The following is a 15,138-nucleotide window of genomic DNA, read 5'->3' as shown; positions in this document are numbered from 1 at the left end:
AAAGATTTTTTTCTTTTCGGCCTATTTAATGGTGTTTCCTCAAGCTCTCCAGACCAGATGTTCTGTGCTGTATCAGAACTGTAGGCAATTTAACAGCTTTATAGCCTTCCCCCTCCCCAAACACTCACAGTTTGCCATATCTGGCAGACTTGCATATAGTTTCCAGCTGAGAAGTAAATGTAACGTCCTGAGTATCTGTCAGAAAAAATACTAATGAATACGATCAATCTTATGAGCTGCCCCCAAATTGTTTCAGTATGTTAACAATTGGATTACAGTAAAGAACAAGTTGTTAAAGTGTACTTATACTGGCTGGAAACATTGCATCATCAGACCTTGATGAATTTTCCACTTGTTTCAATCTATTTTGGTTTTCATTTTATCACCTATTGCTAAAAGTTTCACTGTGTTCAGTTTCAGGCAACATGAATGTTAACACAGGTTTTAGGCGAATATTGGCATGCCGGAGCCGTTATGCAGCAAGTGCTAAGCTCCGTTACTCACGGAGTGTTTAAGCGTTAGCTTTGACAAAATTAGTTTCTCTAAAACTAAAGAGGCACTTGTGATCGCACTTTGACTTTAGTGGTTTTGTTTTTAGAATCTGCTTTAACTAAAAAATTTGAACCGTGATTGTTAGGATGGATAAATTTTGGAAGGGCTGTTCATTTTAATTAGTGGACTAAGAACTACACAATGTGTCCAGTGAATTTTCATGTTTAATATTCATTAGTATTTTCCTCCTAATTATACAAGATATATGTAAGATGTATAGAACATATGCTATATTTAATTTTTGTCAAGATTGCTGGTTCTAGCTGAGGAATAGATTTGAAAATAACTATTTTGTATCTTCTGTTTATACTTTCGGGAGGAAGTTACTCTGCCTATTATAAGTAGGATGATAGGTTCCTGCATTTTCACTTACTGTTTGCTATGCTGGTTTGAATCTGCTTCAAATTGTGTTCTGATTATTTACTTTGATCTTCATTTTGCAAAGACTATGATAATTAACAGAATGTGCCCAGAACCAGTGTCATTTGGGCACTGGTAGTGACAGAATTCTTAGTAATTTCTTTTTCTTTTCCTTATTTGAGATCCCATAAAAACTGCCCAAGGGTCTCTCTCACTAAAGGCATACAGACTGACTCCTAAACTGATGGAAGTTTGTAAAGAGAAGGATTTTTCTCCCGAAGCGTAAGTGTTTGGGGGCCTATAAGGCATATGTTAAGGATCGGGTGTTTTTCTTTTAAGATGTTAGTTTGCCACATGTATTGAATCCTCGGTGGTGGTGTGGTAATGCTTTTGCCATGTGGACGGTAGAAGTTTCTGCATGGCTGAGTGCCACTTGATTTCTCCCTTTCCATGTTTAAACTGTTCTTTATGGAATGTCTCATCTGTTGTTCTCAGCATGGGTGAATTCAGTTAGAGTGGGGATTAATTAGCTACTGGATTTGAAGAAATATATGATTAAATAAAGGGAGATGGGATGAGTGAGTGTTCAGTGGCTGTCAGATTGTAAGTTCTGTGTCAGAACAGTTGTGAGCTGTTTGTCTTATTTTCTGACCTCCTGTTTCATTGGCGGGGGGTGTGTGGAAAGATATAAATATTTTATAGGGTTCAGTAAGGAATGTGGATTTTTGGGATATTTTATGGGTGACAGGTATGCAGAGAATTAATTGAAAAAGCTGTTTTGTGATCCTACATAATGGCATTGGAATATTTACATTAAAATTTTAAAAATTCAGAATTCTTTCATTTTCTGTTAAGTATAGGAATTTTTATTTCTTATTAAAGTTAGTGCTTTTGACTTCATGTAGGACAGACAATTCATTACTAGTTTACCATTTGGCTCCTAAAGAAATTAAGATGCAAAGCATTTAAAAAGAAAAGCTAACTCATGAACAGTTCCTGGGCATGGTAGTTATAACTAAACTCTGAGGACTTGCGTTCTCGCCGTGTTCTCAGCCACTGCGTGTGGAGTAACATGTGAGTGTCCTGCTACTTGTTAGTCTCTTGAGTTCAGTTGGCCTTTAAAGTGAACTTTCCAAAAACTAGAGTATTTCTCTTTTCTAGCTATTTTAAATGTTTTAGATATAGATTATATAGAATGATTTCCTATGGCATTTACATTTTAGTATCTGAAATTTTGAAGATACCTGATTGTGAAGAAACAATAGTTTCTTTTGCTAAGAGTCTTATTTTCTAGTCTTCTAGCTCCAACTCGGATCATTTTCAGAGTTGTTCAAATCACTCGACTTAGGCTTGACTCTGTAAAACTCTAGTTTCTCTCCCTTTTTAAAAGAGTGCTAATGAGACAAAAAATCCTGAAGGGGGCCTGTAATTAGGGAAAATGTATGAAATAATCACTTTAACACTTACTTCTGACCACCAGACTAACGTATTTTTAACATGCTTCACAGATTGAAAAAGGGAAATATCACCTTTGAGCACATGTTTGAAGAAGTGCCGATTGTAATTAAAAATTCACATCTGATCAACGTCCTAATGTGGGAGCTTGAGAAGAAGTCAGCTGTAGCAGATAAACATGAATTGCTCAGTCTTGCTAGCAGGTAAGCGGCCCTGTCTAATGAAAAGTCCCTTTTTATCACTTTCTGCAAAAGAGTCTTTTACTTAGACTTTAACCTGTGAAACAAGAAGAAAATTACTTAAGCACATTTTGAGGTTCTTAAGACATAGCAGCAACATGTAGTACTTGTCCAGCTCTGCTAAAATCCCAGGAAAAACACCGTGGTTATTGATAAAGTGAGATGGTATTTGAATACTAATAGCTCCTGTTATTATAGGAGCCCTTTGCTGCCTTTTCTGTGTCATTTTTGCTTTGAGATGGTACATGCCCACAGGGGAGGGGTTTTTTGATTTGGCTCAGCTTTATTTATTGTACAGTGTCCTTAGAGGCTATGGTATTATGTCTGGATATTTAATAACGCTTGGGAGAAAACCAGAAATGCTTCTTTGTTTTACTGTGGCATTTGCCCTTGTTCATGTGTAGATTCTATTAGCAGTAAACTTGCCATTTGAATTTTCAACCAAAATTAGAATTTTCTGAACCTCACACTGGCTTTTGCTATCTTAGACAGTGGTGACATCATTTGCTTCATCGTGACTGCTTTGGCTATCTAGTTGCTAAGATATTATTTATTATATTGATAAAATGGTGACTGAGGTGTTCTAAAACAGATTATTTCCTTTATGGAATTAATGTTTCATTTCCCCTCATTTATTGCTTTTAACAGAAATATGAACAGTCATGTATTAGCTCCTCTTAAATTCCCTTTAAGCTTGACGTTAGTGATTGTTTTGTGGCAGGAGAAGGCTAATAGCAAGTAGGTAATCTATCAGTATGCATTTGCTGAATGGCTTAGAAAAACAAGGTGTGTTTTCATAAAGCAACCAGTTTGGAACAGAAGCTCAGTCATTTATCAGGTTTCTGGTTATCCCAGATAGAAGCTAGTACAAAAGAATATGCAGGCTTTGTACTTCTTCAATATAAGACAAGTAGGGTTAAACCCAGAAGGACCAGTGTACCCAGTGTTCTTCTCCATGCACTGGGATGGGTGGGACTGTGGTTGAAGTGCCACCTTCATTGCATGAATTCGTCACAGAGGCCACTAGAAAGTCTTAACAGGGGAAGGAGATGGAAACTGGATGGTAAACGAAGTGCTCAGTAATACAGCCAGGTTGCAAGGGTTATTTGGCACTAAAGAGTGTACTGTTCGACTGCAAACGTATGTTCACAATAGTCCTTTAATTTGTCTCTTTTAGAAGGTCATATTTTTCATTGCTTTCACAAGCACACTCGGCACACCTGTATTTAAAGCATTGAGCTAAGAACCTTTTTCAGCATGCAATTTGATGTATTAAGTATATAGTTATATAATAGTTTTAAATTTACTATGTGAAAGCTTTTGCTTACATATTTTTTATGTCTTCACCTTCCCCCAAGCTTCCTTTATTGAGGATACAAAACAAATACAGCCCTTCTCTGCTTTCCCATTACCAACGAGCTGGTCTGTAATGTCTGTTTGTCCAAAGCAGCATTTAGAATAGCCAAGAAAATGTTCCCAGTTCGCCATAGCAACTAAGATCTGGACAAATATTTTATTATAGTTTTTATCTTCTGTATTTTATATGAAATAGGAAGAGAAGATGTTTGCTTTCCATGTGAAGTTATTTAAAAGGGTAAATTGGTGTTCCTATTGGGAGAAGAAAAAAAAAAAGAGGCAACCTTGAGGCAATGCTTATACGAATGGACTGTTACATTGGCCCAAATTGATAGTACTAATTTAAAAGACTGAAATGTAACCTTTGTACCTCTCAAATTTTAATTTCTAACATTAGTAACATGATGATGCTGATCATCATTTGCCATAAAATTTTTTCTATGAAACCGCATCAGAAATCATTCTGAAGTAGCTCCTTAAACATTTTGCTTGGTCTTGCTTATCACAACCCATATGCGTGTTCCAGTTCTTTGATTTACCTGATAAATTTGCTTTATGCTATGAATAAAACATACTGCATTCCCTTTCATTTGAAAAATTCTAATTCTTAATTTTAATATTATTAGATGGAAGTTCTGGTAATGGTTATTTCATAACAGCCTTTATTAATTTTAAAAAATCTGTTACACAAGCCTTTGGCTTTTCACACATGAAAAAACAATTCTGTTCTTATTTCCTCTTTAAAAAAGTAAACTAAGGGTGGGCATCATACATGAAGGATAATAAGGACAACTTGATACTGTAGCCAGAGCAGACTTATCACTGCACCTCTCCGTTCACATCTGCTTAAGTTATCTGTTTTCAGTTCTTTGTTTCCTTGGCAGTAAAAGAAAAGACTATATTATTGAAACTGCCAACAATAACTCCCTGTTTCACTATTCTAGTTGAACTGGTACTGAAAAGATGCCCATAAAATTGCTCTTGGTAGTGGACCTGATTTCCTATGAGTGTTATCTGTGAAATAGTTCTGTATTATTGTTAATTCCTTTTGCCCTTCAAGACCTGTACTGTGCAGATTTTCACCTATTTCTTATCGGTTAGGTTTCTGAAGAGCACTGTAGTAACAGAAATGTTATGAAATGTTTCAAGTCCACCTACCTGTGCTTGTGCTCTTTCACTATAATTACATATACCTACAGCACGTAATGTTAGTGCTTTGCATTAAAGACGCTTTTTAGTAGAGAGGGAAGTCCTCTTCTAGTAGCGCCTTTCTCATTGCTAAAATCAGTGTAGTCAGTCTCCAAGATGTAAGGTCTGGAAAAAATAATAGATCTTTCTCTGCAATGGCAGTTAACTCTTCTTAATGGCTTTCTCCAGTGTCACTGCTCTCTCCTCGATCACCCAGACGAGGATTGGTGGTGATCTTTCCTGTCTGTGGATTTCTTTTGCGCTTAAGAACATAAATGACTTAGTTAACAAGTAATCATGTAGTTAATTACAGTATTTCTTGTATTTAATATAGTTCTTCGGGCCTCAGTTCTTTCACTGGTGAAAATGAGGGATCAGTGTCTCCCCTGAGGCCTCATCCAGGTCTGTCTTTTTCTGCACCCTCTCTCCTTGGGTATCTCCAGTTCCTCTCTGTACTGGTTCTTTTCTGTTACCTTTATTGACTGGATTTTCCCATTAACTTTTTTTTTTTTTAATGCTCGACAGTTGAGAAAAATTGAAAGGATAATAAGTAATACAGTGAACACCCATAAACATTGACCTGTTTTCACCAGGTGTATGTGTTGCTACATTTGCACCTGTTCTCTTTCTCTCTCTAGACATAAATGGGTACTTTCTTTCCTGAACCATTTGAAAGTAAATTGCAGACGTGGCACTTAACCCCTAAATACTTGAATTGAATCTCCTAAGAGTAAGTAAGGACATTTAAACTTGTTTAAAGTCACCGTCATCTTAAACAACAAAGTTACAAAAACAACACCTTTTGACCTCGTGCCATTAATATCCATCTCCTTTAACCTTTTACTTCATTTTCTCCCCCCTTTTTTTTTAACAGTCAAACTTCTTAATAGGATTTTCTATATGTTGCTGTCTGTATTTACTCATTTTCCACTTATCCTAAACACTTAGTATTCCATCTATTCTGTGTTGTTAGAGTTCTCGCTGAAGTTGCAAAAGATGACTTTATCACGATATTGCTGGATGTTATAGAGTGTTGAAAATTTAATATGTTGATAAACCTTCTTCCTGAAATACTTTCTTTGTAGTTTAGGATACTACCACTGGGTTACTTCTGGGTTACTTCTCATTCTCCACAGTCAACCTTCTTCTGCTCATCCCTAAATATCAGTGTTCCTTGGGGTCTGTCTTCCTGTGTGTGATTCCTGGGGTGATTTCATCTTATTCCTTGTCTTTTGCTACCTTCGGTCAGGGCCTCATTATTTCTTTTCCTGATGACTTTCACAGTCTCCTAACTTCTGCTTCCTACCTTTTCCTCTTTCATTGCAGTGATCTTGCTAAATGCAAATTGTATGATCATATTACTCCTTTGCTTAAAATATTTGGCCGAGCCCCCATTGTCCTTGGAGTAGCATCCAAACTTATAGCCCAACTTCCAAGAGTCTTTGCACCGTGACTGTTTGCCTCTTCAGTTTCATTGCTCTTTTTTCCCAGTCTTGCCCTCCTCCGGTGCTTCTTCTGATGGACTGAGTTACTTGCAGTTCTTCAGATGTATCCTGCTTTTCATGCCAGTGTCTCTGACCATGCTAACTGCACACAGTATCTGCAGTGTCCCACTGCATCTTCCTTGTCTCCAACTCCCATCTTCAGCTCCTTCAAAAACTCAAAATTCAGCTGTCACATAATCTGGAAAGTCTCATCTGATCCTACCAAACTATCTTTTATGCTTCTGTTCTGTTATAGAATCTACTACCACTGTGTTGCATTTCTTTTTGTGTTCCTTGCTTCTCACTAGAATGCTTTGAGTGCAACAATGTCTTATATAGTATCTTATAACAGAGTGACTGAATATAGTATCTTATAACAGAGTGACTGGAAAAGTAAGTATGTACTCAGTAATGTGTGTTGAAAGAATGCATGTGAGAGGACACAGTATAGTTAAATTTCAGCCCTGAAGTTTCTTGGAAAGCATTGTAACTAAATAATCAGTGGATCTGGACATTTGATTAGCTATTGGGGGGAAAAAATCATTTAAATTCCCAATCTTGCACCATCAGCTCAAATTATGGATGAATTAAAATCAGACTATTAAGAAATTGGAAAAGAACAGAAAAGTAAATACTTAATCTGATGTCCAAAGAAGAAATATTTAAAAGTGAAAAATGAGTCACAAAATTACAATGGAATAAGATAAATATGAAATAAAATTTAATTTGAAAAAAGCACTTGATTCTTCAGTTAAGTCATTAGACCAAGCTGCTGGATCGAGGTAAGATAGATAGTGCCAGACCTGGGATTAAAAGATAAATTTATCTACACACACACACACCCCCCCCAGATCTATGCTCTTTCTATTATTTAAGATAAAGAGCCAAAGCTTTCTAATTATTTTCTTCAGGTTACAGATGGAATCCATGTTTTAACTGGATTCACTTTTAGTCATTCCCAGTATTCCCAGTCTGTTTCTTCCTCAGCCTTTTCTTTCTCTGTAAGTCCTGTAACCAACCAGCTGCTCAAGCCAGGAAACTGGGAGTCGCCCTTGACTCCTCTCTCAGTTCTGCCCACTTCTCTCCATGTTCACTGCCACTGGGCTGTTCCAGGCCGCCACTACTTCTGTCTGCAGTGCCACAGTAGATTCTGTGTCTGTCTGTGTGTGAGTGTGTGTGTGTGTGTGTGTGTGTGTGTGTGTACGCGCGCACGCGTGCAGTTTTAAAATAAAATTCATGTAAAATAAAATCTAACATTTTAACCATTTTTAAAGAATACAGTTCAGTGGTTTTTAATACGTTTGCAATATTGTGCAATCATTACCACTAATTTTGAAACATTTTCATCACCCCAAGCAGAAACCCCATGCCTCTAAGTAGTCACTTCTCCTCCCCTCATCCCCTTGCAGCCAGTAGTTACTTTCTGTCTCTGGATTTGCCTCTTCTGGACGTTTCCTATAAATGGAACCATGCTGTAAGTGGCCTTTTGTGTCTGGCTTCTTCCACTTAGTATAATGCCTTTAAGTTTCATTCATATATCAGTACTTTGTTCTTTTTATAACTCAGTAGTATTTCATTGTATGGACAAATCACAGTTTGTTTATCCATTCATCCTTTTCGTTTTTTTTTCCCCCAATTTCTGTCTGTTTTGAATAACGCAGCTATTAACATACATGTACAAGTTGTTGTGTAAGCATAAGTTTTCAGTTCTCTTGAGTATATATCTAGGAGTAGAATTGCTGGGTTATATGGTAACCCTATGTTTAACTTTTTGAGGAACCACCAAACTGTTCTCCACAGTGGCCGCACCATTTTACGTTCTCCCCACAATGTACGAGTATTCTAATTTCTCCACATTCTTGCCAGCACTCCACAGTGGACTCTTAACCGTCTCCTAGTTGCTACCCTCCAGCGTATTCTCTGCATAGCAGCCAGGCTAAATCATTTTAAAATTTCAGGCAAGACATGTCACCAGGGATTCATGTCAGAGTCGTGGGTTCTCATTCACACTAAGTGACCGTGTGGTTGGGGTGTTGCGCGAGGCAGCGAATGGCTCCTCGTGTGTGCCTGTCCGGCCTCCCCAGCCTGTCTCTGTGCTCCTCCCATGCCAGGCCTCCTCTTTTTACCTGTCTCGTTCTTACCCACGTCGGGCCTTCAGCACTTGGGCTTTCTTTCACCTAGAATACTTCTTGCATGGCTGATTCCTTCTAATCTTGTGCTTCCAGCCTGTCACCTTTTAAAAGAGATATTCTGACCACACTCTCTAAGTGTCTTATCTCCCCTCTTCTCTCCTCCCCTCTCCCCATCGATTGTAAGCTCAGTGAAGACCGAGACCAGGAATGTCTCATTCACTAGTGTCTCCTTATTTGCTAACACTGAGGCTGGAACATAATAGGTGTTTAGTAGATACCTGCGTGGAATGAATGAATGAGTTCTATTTGTCAGCTAGTTATTTTTAGAGTACATATACGTGTAGTGGGCCTTAACATGGTAGGAGATAGCTGTGGGCAGAAATCAGTGAATATGGTGGGTGTTGTACTAACCATTAGCATCACTTTGTAAGAAGATTTTGGTAAGTAAGCTGCAGTAGAAATTTATGGAGAGGAAAAGAAAGATGAATGACTGTACTCCAGATTCTAGGAAGGACAGAGGGGAAGGAGCCCTCTTTCTTCATTTGACCTTGCAGAATAAATGCTATTGTTACTGTTTCAGAACCTGCTAGGTAGAGAAATCATGTGCCAGAAGTCTCAGTCTGTTTGCCGGTTCTTCCTTTCTGTGGCTACTGATTTGAATGCTCTGGAGCACAACTGGGGAGAGCGGAGGTGGGGCTCAGGAAGCGGGTTCAGAAGTACTGAGCCTAGGTTAAACTTGGTTGTTCAGAAAGTACCCATTTTAGATACCCTGCTAGCCATTTAACTCTTTCTGCTCTGACATGTGTATGCTCTGACACTAAGAAATTGAGCTATTTCAGATACCCTTGTAGTTAATAGTTGTGGGTTCGATATGGGAAGTTTAATAACAAGCTGACTCTCATTCTCTCCTCTGCCTTTGCTTTCCTGTATGTGTGTGCTTTCATTTTTTTTAGCAAATGGCAGATCAGTTTAATATCTCAAAACTACTTAGAGCAGTGGCAGAGCTATAACTTTAAAGTATGACATGTCAGTATACTTCCTTTATATTTCAGCAATCATTTGGGGAAGACCCTCCAGTTGCTGATGGACAGAGTGGATGAAATGAGCCAAGATATAGTTAAATATAACACATACATGAGGAACACGAGTAAACAGCAGCAGCAGAAACATCAGGTTGGTATTATGGGAAAATTCAACAAACATAGAATTTCTTTCGAAGTATGGTGCTTCAAGAGTCATCTTCAGAACGATCTAAATTATCTTTGATAAAGCATTGACTCTTAGCTAGTAACTCTATCATGTTTTAAAAGATTATTCTTTATATAGTATGTTCCTAATATATTATTTACAAGTTGTACTTAAAAATACCTATCTTGAAGAGAGCTGGTAGATTAAGTTCAGATTGTAATGCCAAGGTTATGCAAAAAAGAGATACATTCATTGAGAAAATCAGAGGCAGAGAGATTCTAGAGGGTCACAGCTCATTTCTTTACTAACTATAATTGGTTTGCTAGTGGCTCATTGCAGTACAGTTAGCAGTCTTCAGTTCATTTAAAAAACTGAGCAATTGTGATTAAGAGCAAGCAATTTTGATAGGAAATAATAGACCAACTGCTGTGAAATAGATAGTATAAGACAGATTTACCTGGAATTACCTGGATATTCTCATATGCACATCCACACTGCTCTGGCCATTTAATCTTAATCTTTATTAGTGTTGCCTGAAGGCCACGTGATTTTCACAGTTCCTGGAATACTGTTTTGGACTATATTGCTCTGAAATGTTCTTAGCATTTGAGTCATAGATAAGTTGATTCCAGAATGTACATACATGTGAGTGTTTGTTTACTCTGTTCATTAAAATGTACTTTAAACTAGATGTTGGTAACTGTAGGATTTTAAGCACAACTAAGTGGTTCTGAGAATATCATATTTAAAAAATTAATTTAATACCAATGTTCATATATTTAGTGAAATTTAAAATACTGTGTTTCTACACACACAGAATTTTAAAAACACATATAAATCTATAAAGTATCGTTGTTTTAACTGAAAAGATGGTGGTGAAGATGGTGCTGGTGAAAATCTCTTGTAAACTGGGGAGAATAAGACCAGCTTGATCCCATCCCCCTGCTGGTTCTTCCTGTAGGTAAAAGACCCAACTGGAGGATCCAATTGAAAATCTGTCACCAATGAAACAGTTGATTCTGGAAACCAATCTTAGGAGATACTTTTTAGAATTCTAGTATGTCATATATTTTTGCATTTGACATTTATTCCTACTTACCACCATTCATAACCCTTTTTAGATTTGTCTCACTTCTACTCTCATACCCCATAATGAGTAGAAATTTTTGCAGAGCAAGTTACTTCCCTTATCTAAGGACTTAAAATGTTTACTAGCCTACCCTGGTTTCCCATTACCTGACCTTTTAAGGCTGTGTGTGGGATATTATTTCCTCTGCTGTCGTAAGCAATCCACAGCTATTAGCGTCTTGATTGTAGTTGAAACTGTAAGTTTATAGTTGACATATACCTATATATATAACCCCACTTTCTCTGCATTGAGTCTTAAGAATCCAGAGTTTGAAAGTTTTTGAAGCATTATCTGAGCTAATCTTTCTTGGGTGTAGAGCTAAAGCACAGATGATTATCTGTTGTTAGGAATTGATGGTATTTACTGTTATAATAATAGCAGGAATGGTGACGTTATAATAGTAACATCATCAGTATTATTGTTACTTTGGTCAATAAGGATAAAGCTGAAAAAATTCCCCAATATGGTATTTCATTACTTAGTTCTTCAAGTTGAGATGAATCATACTTGCAGTGCTATTTACCCCGTTGTCATAATTGGTCAAGTTACTCCCTTTCGCTCATGAATCTTGAGCTTCTTTGCCTGTAAGCCCCATGTTTCTCACATAACCAGTTTTGTTTTTCTAAATCATTAGTTATATAATCTTAGAGCTCAGAGTGACACTAGAGTTTACAACAAGGAAGTTTTCTTTGACTCTTAACCATATTTAGCCTCTTAGAAGCAAGAGTTATGAAGGGTTACATTTATAAAACCGAGATTGGAGTTCAAAGCAGTGGAGTTTTGCTGATCACATAAGTGAGGGAGGTCTTTTTTCTCCCCAGGTAGAGAAAAATAACCCAATCATTTCCTCTCTGAATTTTAGTATCAGCAGCGTCGCCAGCAGGAGAATATGCAGCGCCAGAGTCGAGGAGAACCCCCGCTCCCTGAGGAGGATCTGTCCAAACTCTTCAAACCACATCAACCCCCTGCCAGGATGGATTCTCTCCTCATTGCAGGTATTGTTAGCCAGTGCAGAGCATGGCTGGTTTTCTTTATTCTTTAGGGAGCAGAAGACAGGGAGAGATTCACAGGGTAAGACATCTAAAAGGTAGTGTATTTAAAATGGTTAAATGATGGACTTGAATCTAGCACCTGTAATTTCTGAAATTTAAGAATTTGTCAGTCTTTGTTATTTCTAAGGTCCTTTCAGTACTTCACTCTGTGTTTATCTAAACAAACACTTTTGAGATGGGATTATATAAACTTTCTAAAATGGGAAGGTTTTGTGTGAGTCATCTTTCATGGAAACCAAGAAAAAGTGTTTATCATCTCATAATGCAAAAGACCATTGAGTTCAAACCCCTTACTTTTGATGTTCTAGCCTAGCCTTGAGCCCAGTCTGTAAGTGGGTGTTTGAATTGAACTGAAGTTTTTGATTCAAAGAAGTATTTCCCTTACTTTGACTTGTATTGTAGCAACATGAATGCAACATGGACTTTCTCTGGGGATAAACATTTAACACTACCTTAAGGTAGTAGAGCCGTTGTGTCCTATGCTAGGACTTGATTTTGAATATATAACATTCATGCCCTTATTTAGCTATAATCACCTTATTTCTGTGTGAATGTTGTTGAATACTGTTTGATTCAGTCAGCCAGTTGTCTGAGAGATTTGTTAGAGTGAAAATCCAACTCAGAGAAAAGCGGGTCTTCTGCAATTTCTTAATTCTGTTGATATATTTTTAGTGTGGGGGAAATTCCAAATTCCTTAAAGCTTTCTGGTACCTGTATAAATGGGATTCGGGAAACTGAGACGCCTTACTTACTTAAGGGCCACTTCAAGCAGAATTGTATTTCTTATACTTTCAAGAAATGTGTAACTGTTGCATCAGATTAGGTCATTAGTTTTAAGACTAATGCAGTGGTGGAGCCCTTTCCTCACATGGGCTCCCTGCTCATGCTCTGTCTGGGCTCTGGTGGTGCAGGAGGAGGCTGTTAATATTTCCGGAGCACGGACTGAAAACTACTGTAGTTAACATCTGCGTCAGGTGGGTCTGTTCAGTTTACTGTTCTGTGATTTGGTATCTCCTTTCTACCTGGCTAAGAAGAGCTAGTGCTGTTTTCTCACTTGTCTTAGTTACAGTGTTGGTCTGGTCTGCACAGTCAGTACATTTTGATTGACAGCTAATATGTGCTTAACTGCTGATAATCTTTTTAAAAGTTGTCGTTTTTCTTCATTATCCATGTAACCAAGAGTGGAAGATAGCTTATTTAAAAAAAAAACTTAAATTCTTTATTAATCCCTTATGAATGAATAGAATTCTTAACTCTTTTTAAAAAAATTTTTATTGAAGTATAGTTGCCCTACAATATTATATGTTACAGGTTTACGATTTAGTGAATCACAGTTTCTTAAGGTTATACTCCATTTATAGTTATTATAAAATATTGGCTATATTCCGTGTTGTACAGTATAGCCTTGTAGCTTATTTTATACCTAATAGTTCGTACCTCTTATTATTCCCTACCCCTATATTACCCCTCCCCCCTTCCCTCTCCCCACTGGTAACCACTAGTTTGTTTGCTATATCTGTGTCTGTTTCGTTTTTGTTTTTGATTCAAAACATAACAAAATAAAATTCTGATGATTCTGTATTATGCTGATTTTCTTGTTTGACTAGTATTCTGGGTAATTTTACAGTTTGTGGAACATTATGACTGTCTTTCTCACTTTCCCGAATGCACAGGCCAGATTAACACTTACTGCCAGAACATCAAGGAGTTCACTGCTCAAAACTTAGGCAAACTCTTCATGGCCCAGGCTCTTCAAGAATACAACAGCTAAGAAAAGGAAGTTTCCAGAAAAGGAGTTAACGTGGACTCTTGAGATCACATTGGGGGCAATTCTCAGAAGAAACACACTTGCATATTGAAAAGTCTTTCTAGCAAATAATAAAATAATAATAAAGCAATCTCGACTGCTTGCTCATTTGGTTTTAGACATACTGTATTCAGCTTCTTATTTTTATTTAGCTTGTACCTGTGTATTTCCAAAGATAAAGCAGGCTTGACCAGAAGCATCACCAGGCTCAGACCGACAGACTCATCACCTTTGTTATATATCCTCTGTGGTGCCACGTTTCAACCACCGAGTCCAGCGCTGCCTGTCCCGATGCCTGACCCAGAGGCCCTGGTACCTACTGTGAATCTAGTACTTCTTCGCTCCCAAATGAGCGCCCCTGAAGCCCCAGGCTTTCTGTGCTTGCCCTGGCACCCCTGGTCCCCAGGCCTAGAATCGCTTGGCGTGCCTTCCCATGGGTCCGCCTTTTCATTTCTTCAGGTGATGGTTGCCCAGTCCCCATGCTCACAGGCCATTCATCGGGCACAAGAATTAAAAAAAAAAAAAATCATTTCACCGAAGGACCATGTTTTTGTGTGAAAATGAAATTGATTCTGTGTGTGTGTGTGTTTTCTTTTTAATTGAGGGCTTCATGTTTGTTTTTTATACCATGAAATATGATTATGCTAATAAGTTTTATGAGTGGGGAAAGAAGAATTGGGAGACAAGTGCTACACTGGGGGGAAAAGACTATTTTAACAGTTTTGTATTTGAAAGAAAAAAATCCTGCCATTTGTATAACCCCCAAATCAGTGAGATTTACCAGCCAGCAGAGGTGTGCCTATGAGACTCTTATGGATGGTTTTCCCTTTGAAGACACGGCTCCTAGGAAGATGATCAAAGGAATGGGTGGTGGGTAAGAAGAGTTGAGAAATCCTTTTTTTTTTTTTTTTTGCAGTAACATTGTTTTCGAGGCAAGACGGGGGCTCTGGGATCAGTCGGCTGGATCGCACCCTGGCTCCTTTCCCTTTAGTGGGCCCTGAGACACGTTGTGCCTCACTGTCCTCATGCAGAGGAGGTGAGAGAAGGAGACCAGTGTAGGGTGCTGTGGGCGCTAACAGAGTCCACGGGGAGCCGTGGTTGGTGTGGAGCAGCCTCAGAGCGAGCTGTGACGCAGGGCGTGCCCTGGGCCCTCCGTTCAGGATATTGGGGGTTGTTAGCAGGTTTTTGCTTTTAAA

General features: G+C 38.1%; 1 protein-coding gene across 1 annotated transcript in view; it reads left to right on the top strand.

Annotated features, from left to right (window-relative positions):
* EIF3H (eukaryotic translation initiation factor 3 subunit H) overlaps positions 1-14,033 on the top strand; it is an 87,758-nt gene extending 73,725 nt beyond the window's left edge. The window contains exons 4-8 of the mRNA XM_081258767.1: positions 1,095-1,194; positions 2,421-2,570; positions 9,819-9,939; positions 11,946-12,078; positions 13,809-14,033. Of these exons, the coding sequence (XP_081114893.1) occupies positions 1,095-1,194; positions 2,421-2,570; positions 9,819-9,939; positions 11,946-12,078; positions 13,809-13,906 (602 nt within the window). The 3' untranslated portion in view covers positions 13,907-14,033. The remainder of the gene's footprint in view (positions 1-1,094; positions 1,195-2,420; positions 2,571-9,818; positions 9,940-11,945; positions 12,079-13,808) is intronic.
* The last annotated feature ends 1,105 nt before the right edge of the window (positions 14,034-15,138 follow it).

The sequence above is a fragment of the Mesoplodon bidens genome (genome assembly GCF_964165515.1).
Source record: "Mesoplodon bidens genome assembly, chromosome: 16".
Taxonomy (NCBI): Eukaryota; Metazoa; Chordata; class Mammalia; order Artiodactyla; family Ziphiidae; genus Mesoplodon; species Mesoplodon bidens.
This window is presented reverse-complemented; position numbering and strand designations above follow the sequence as displayed.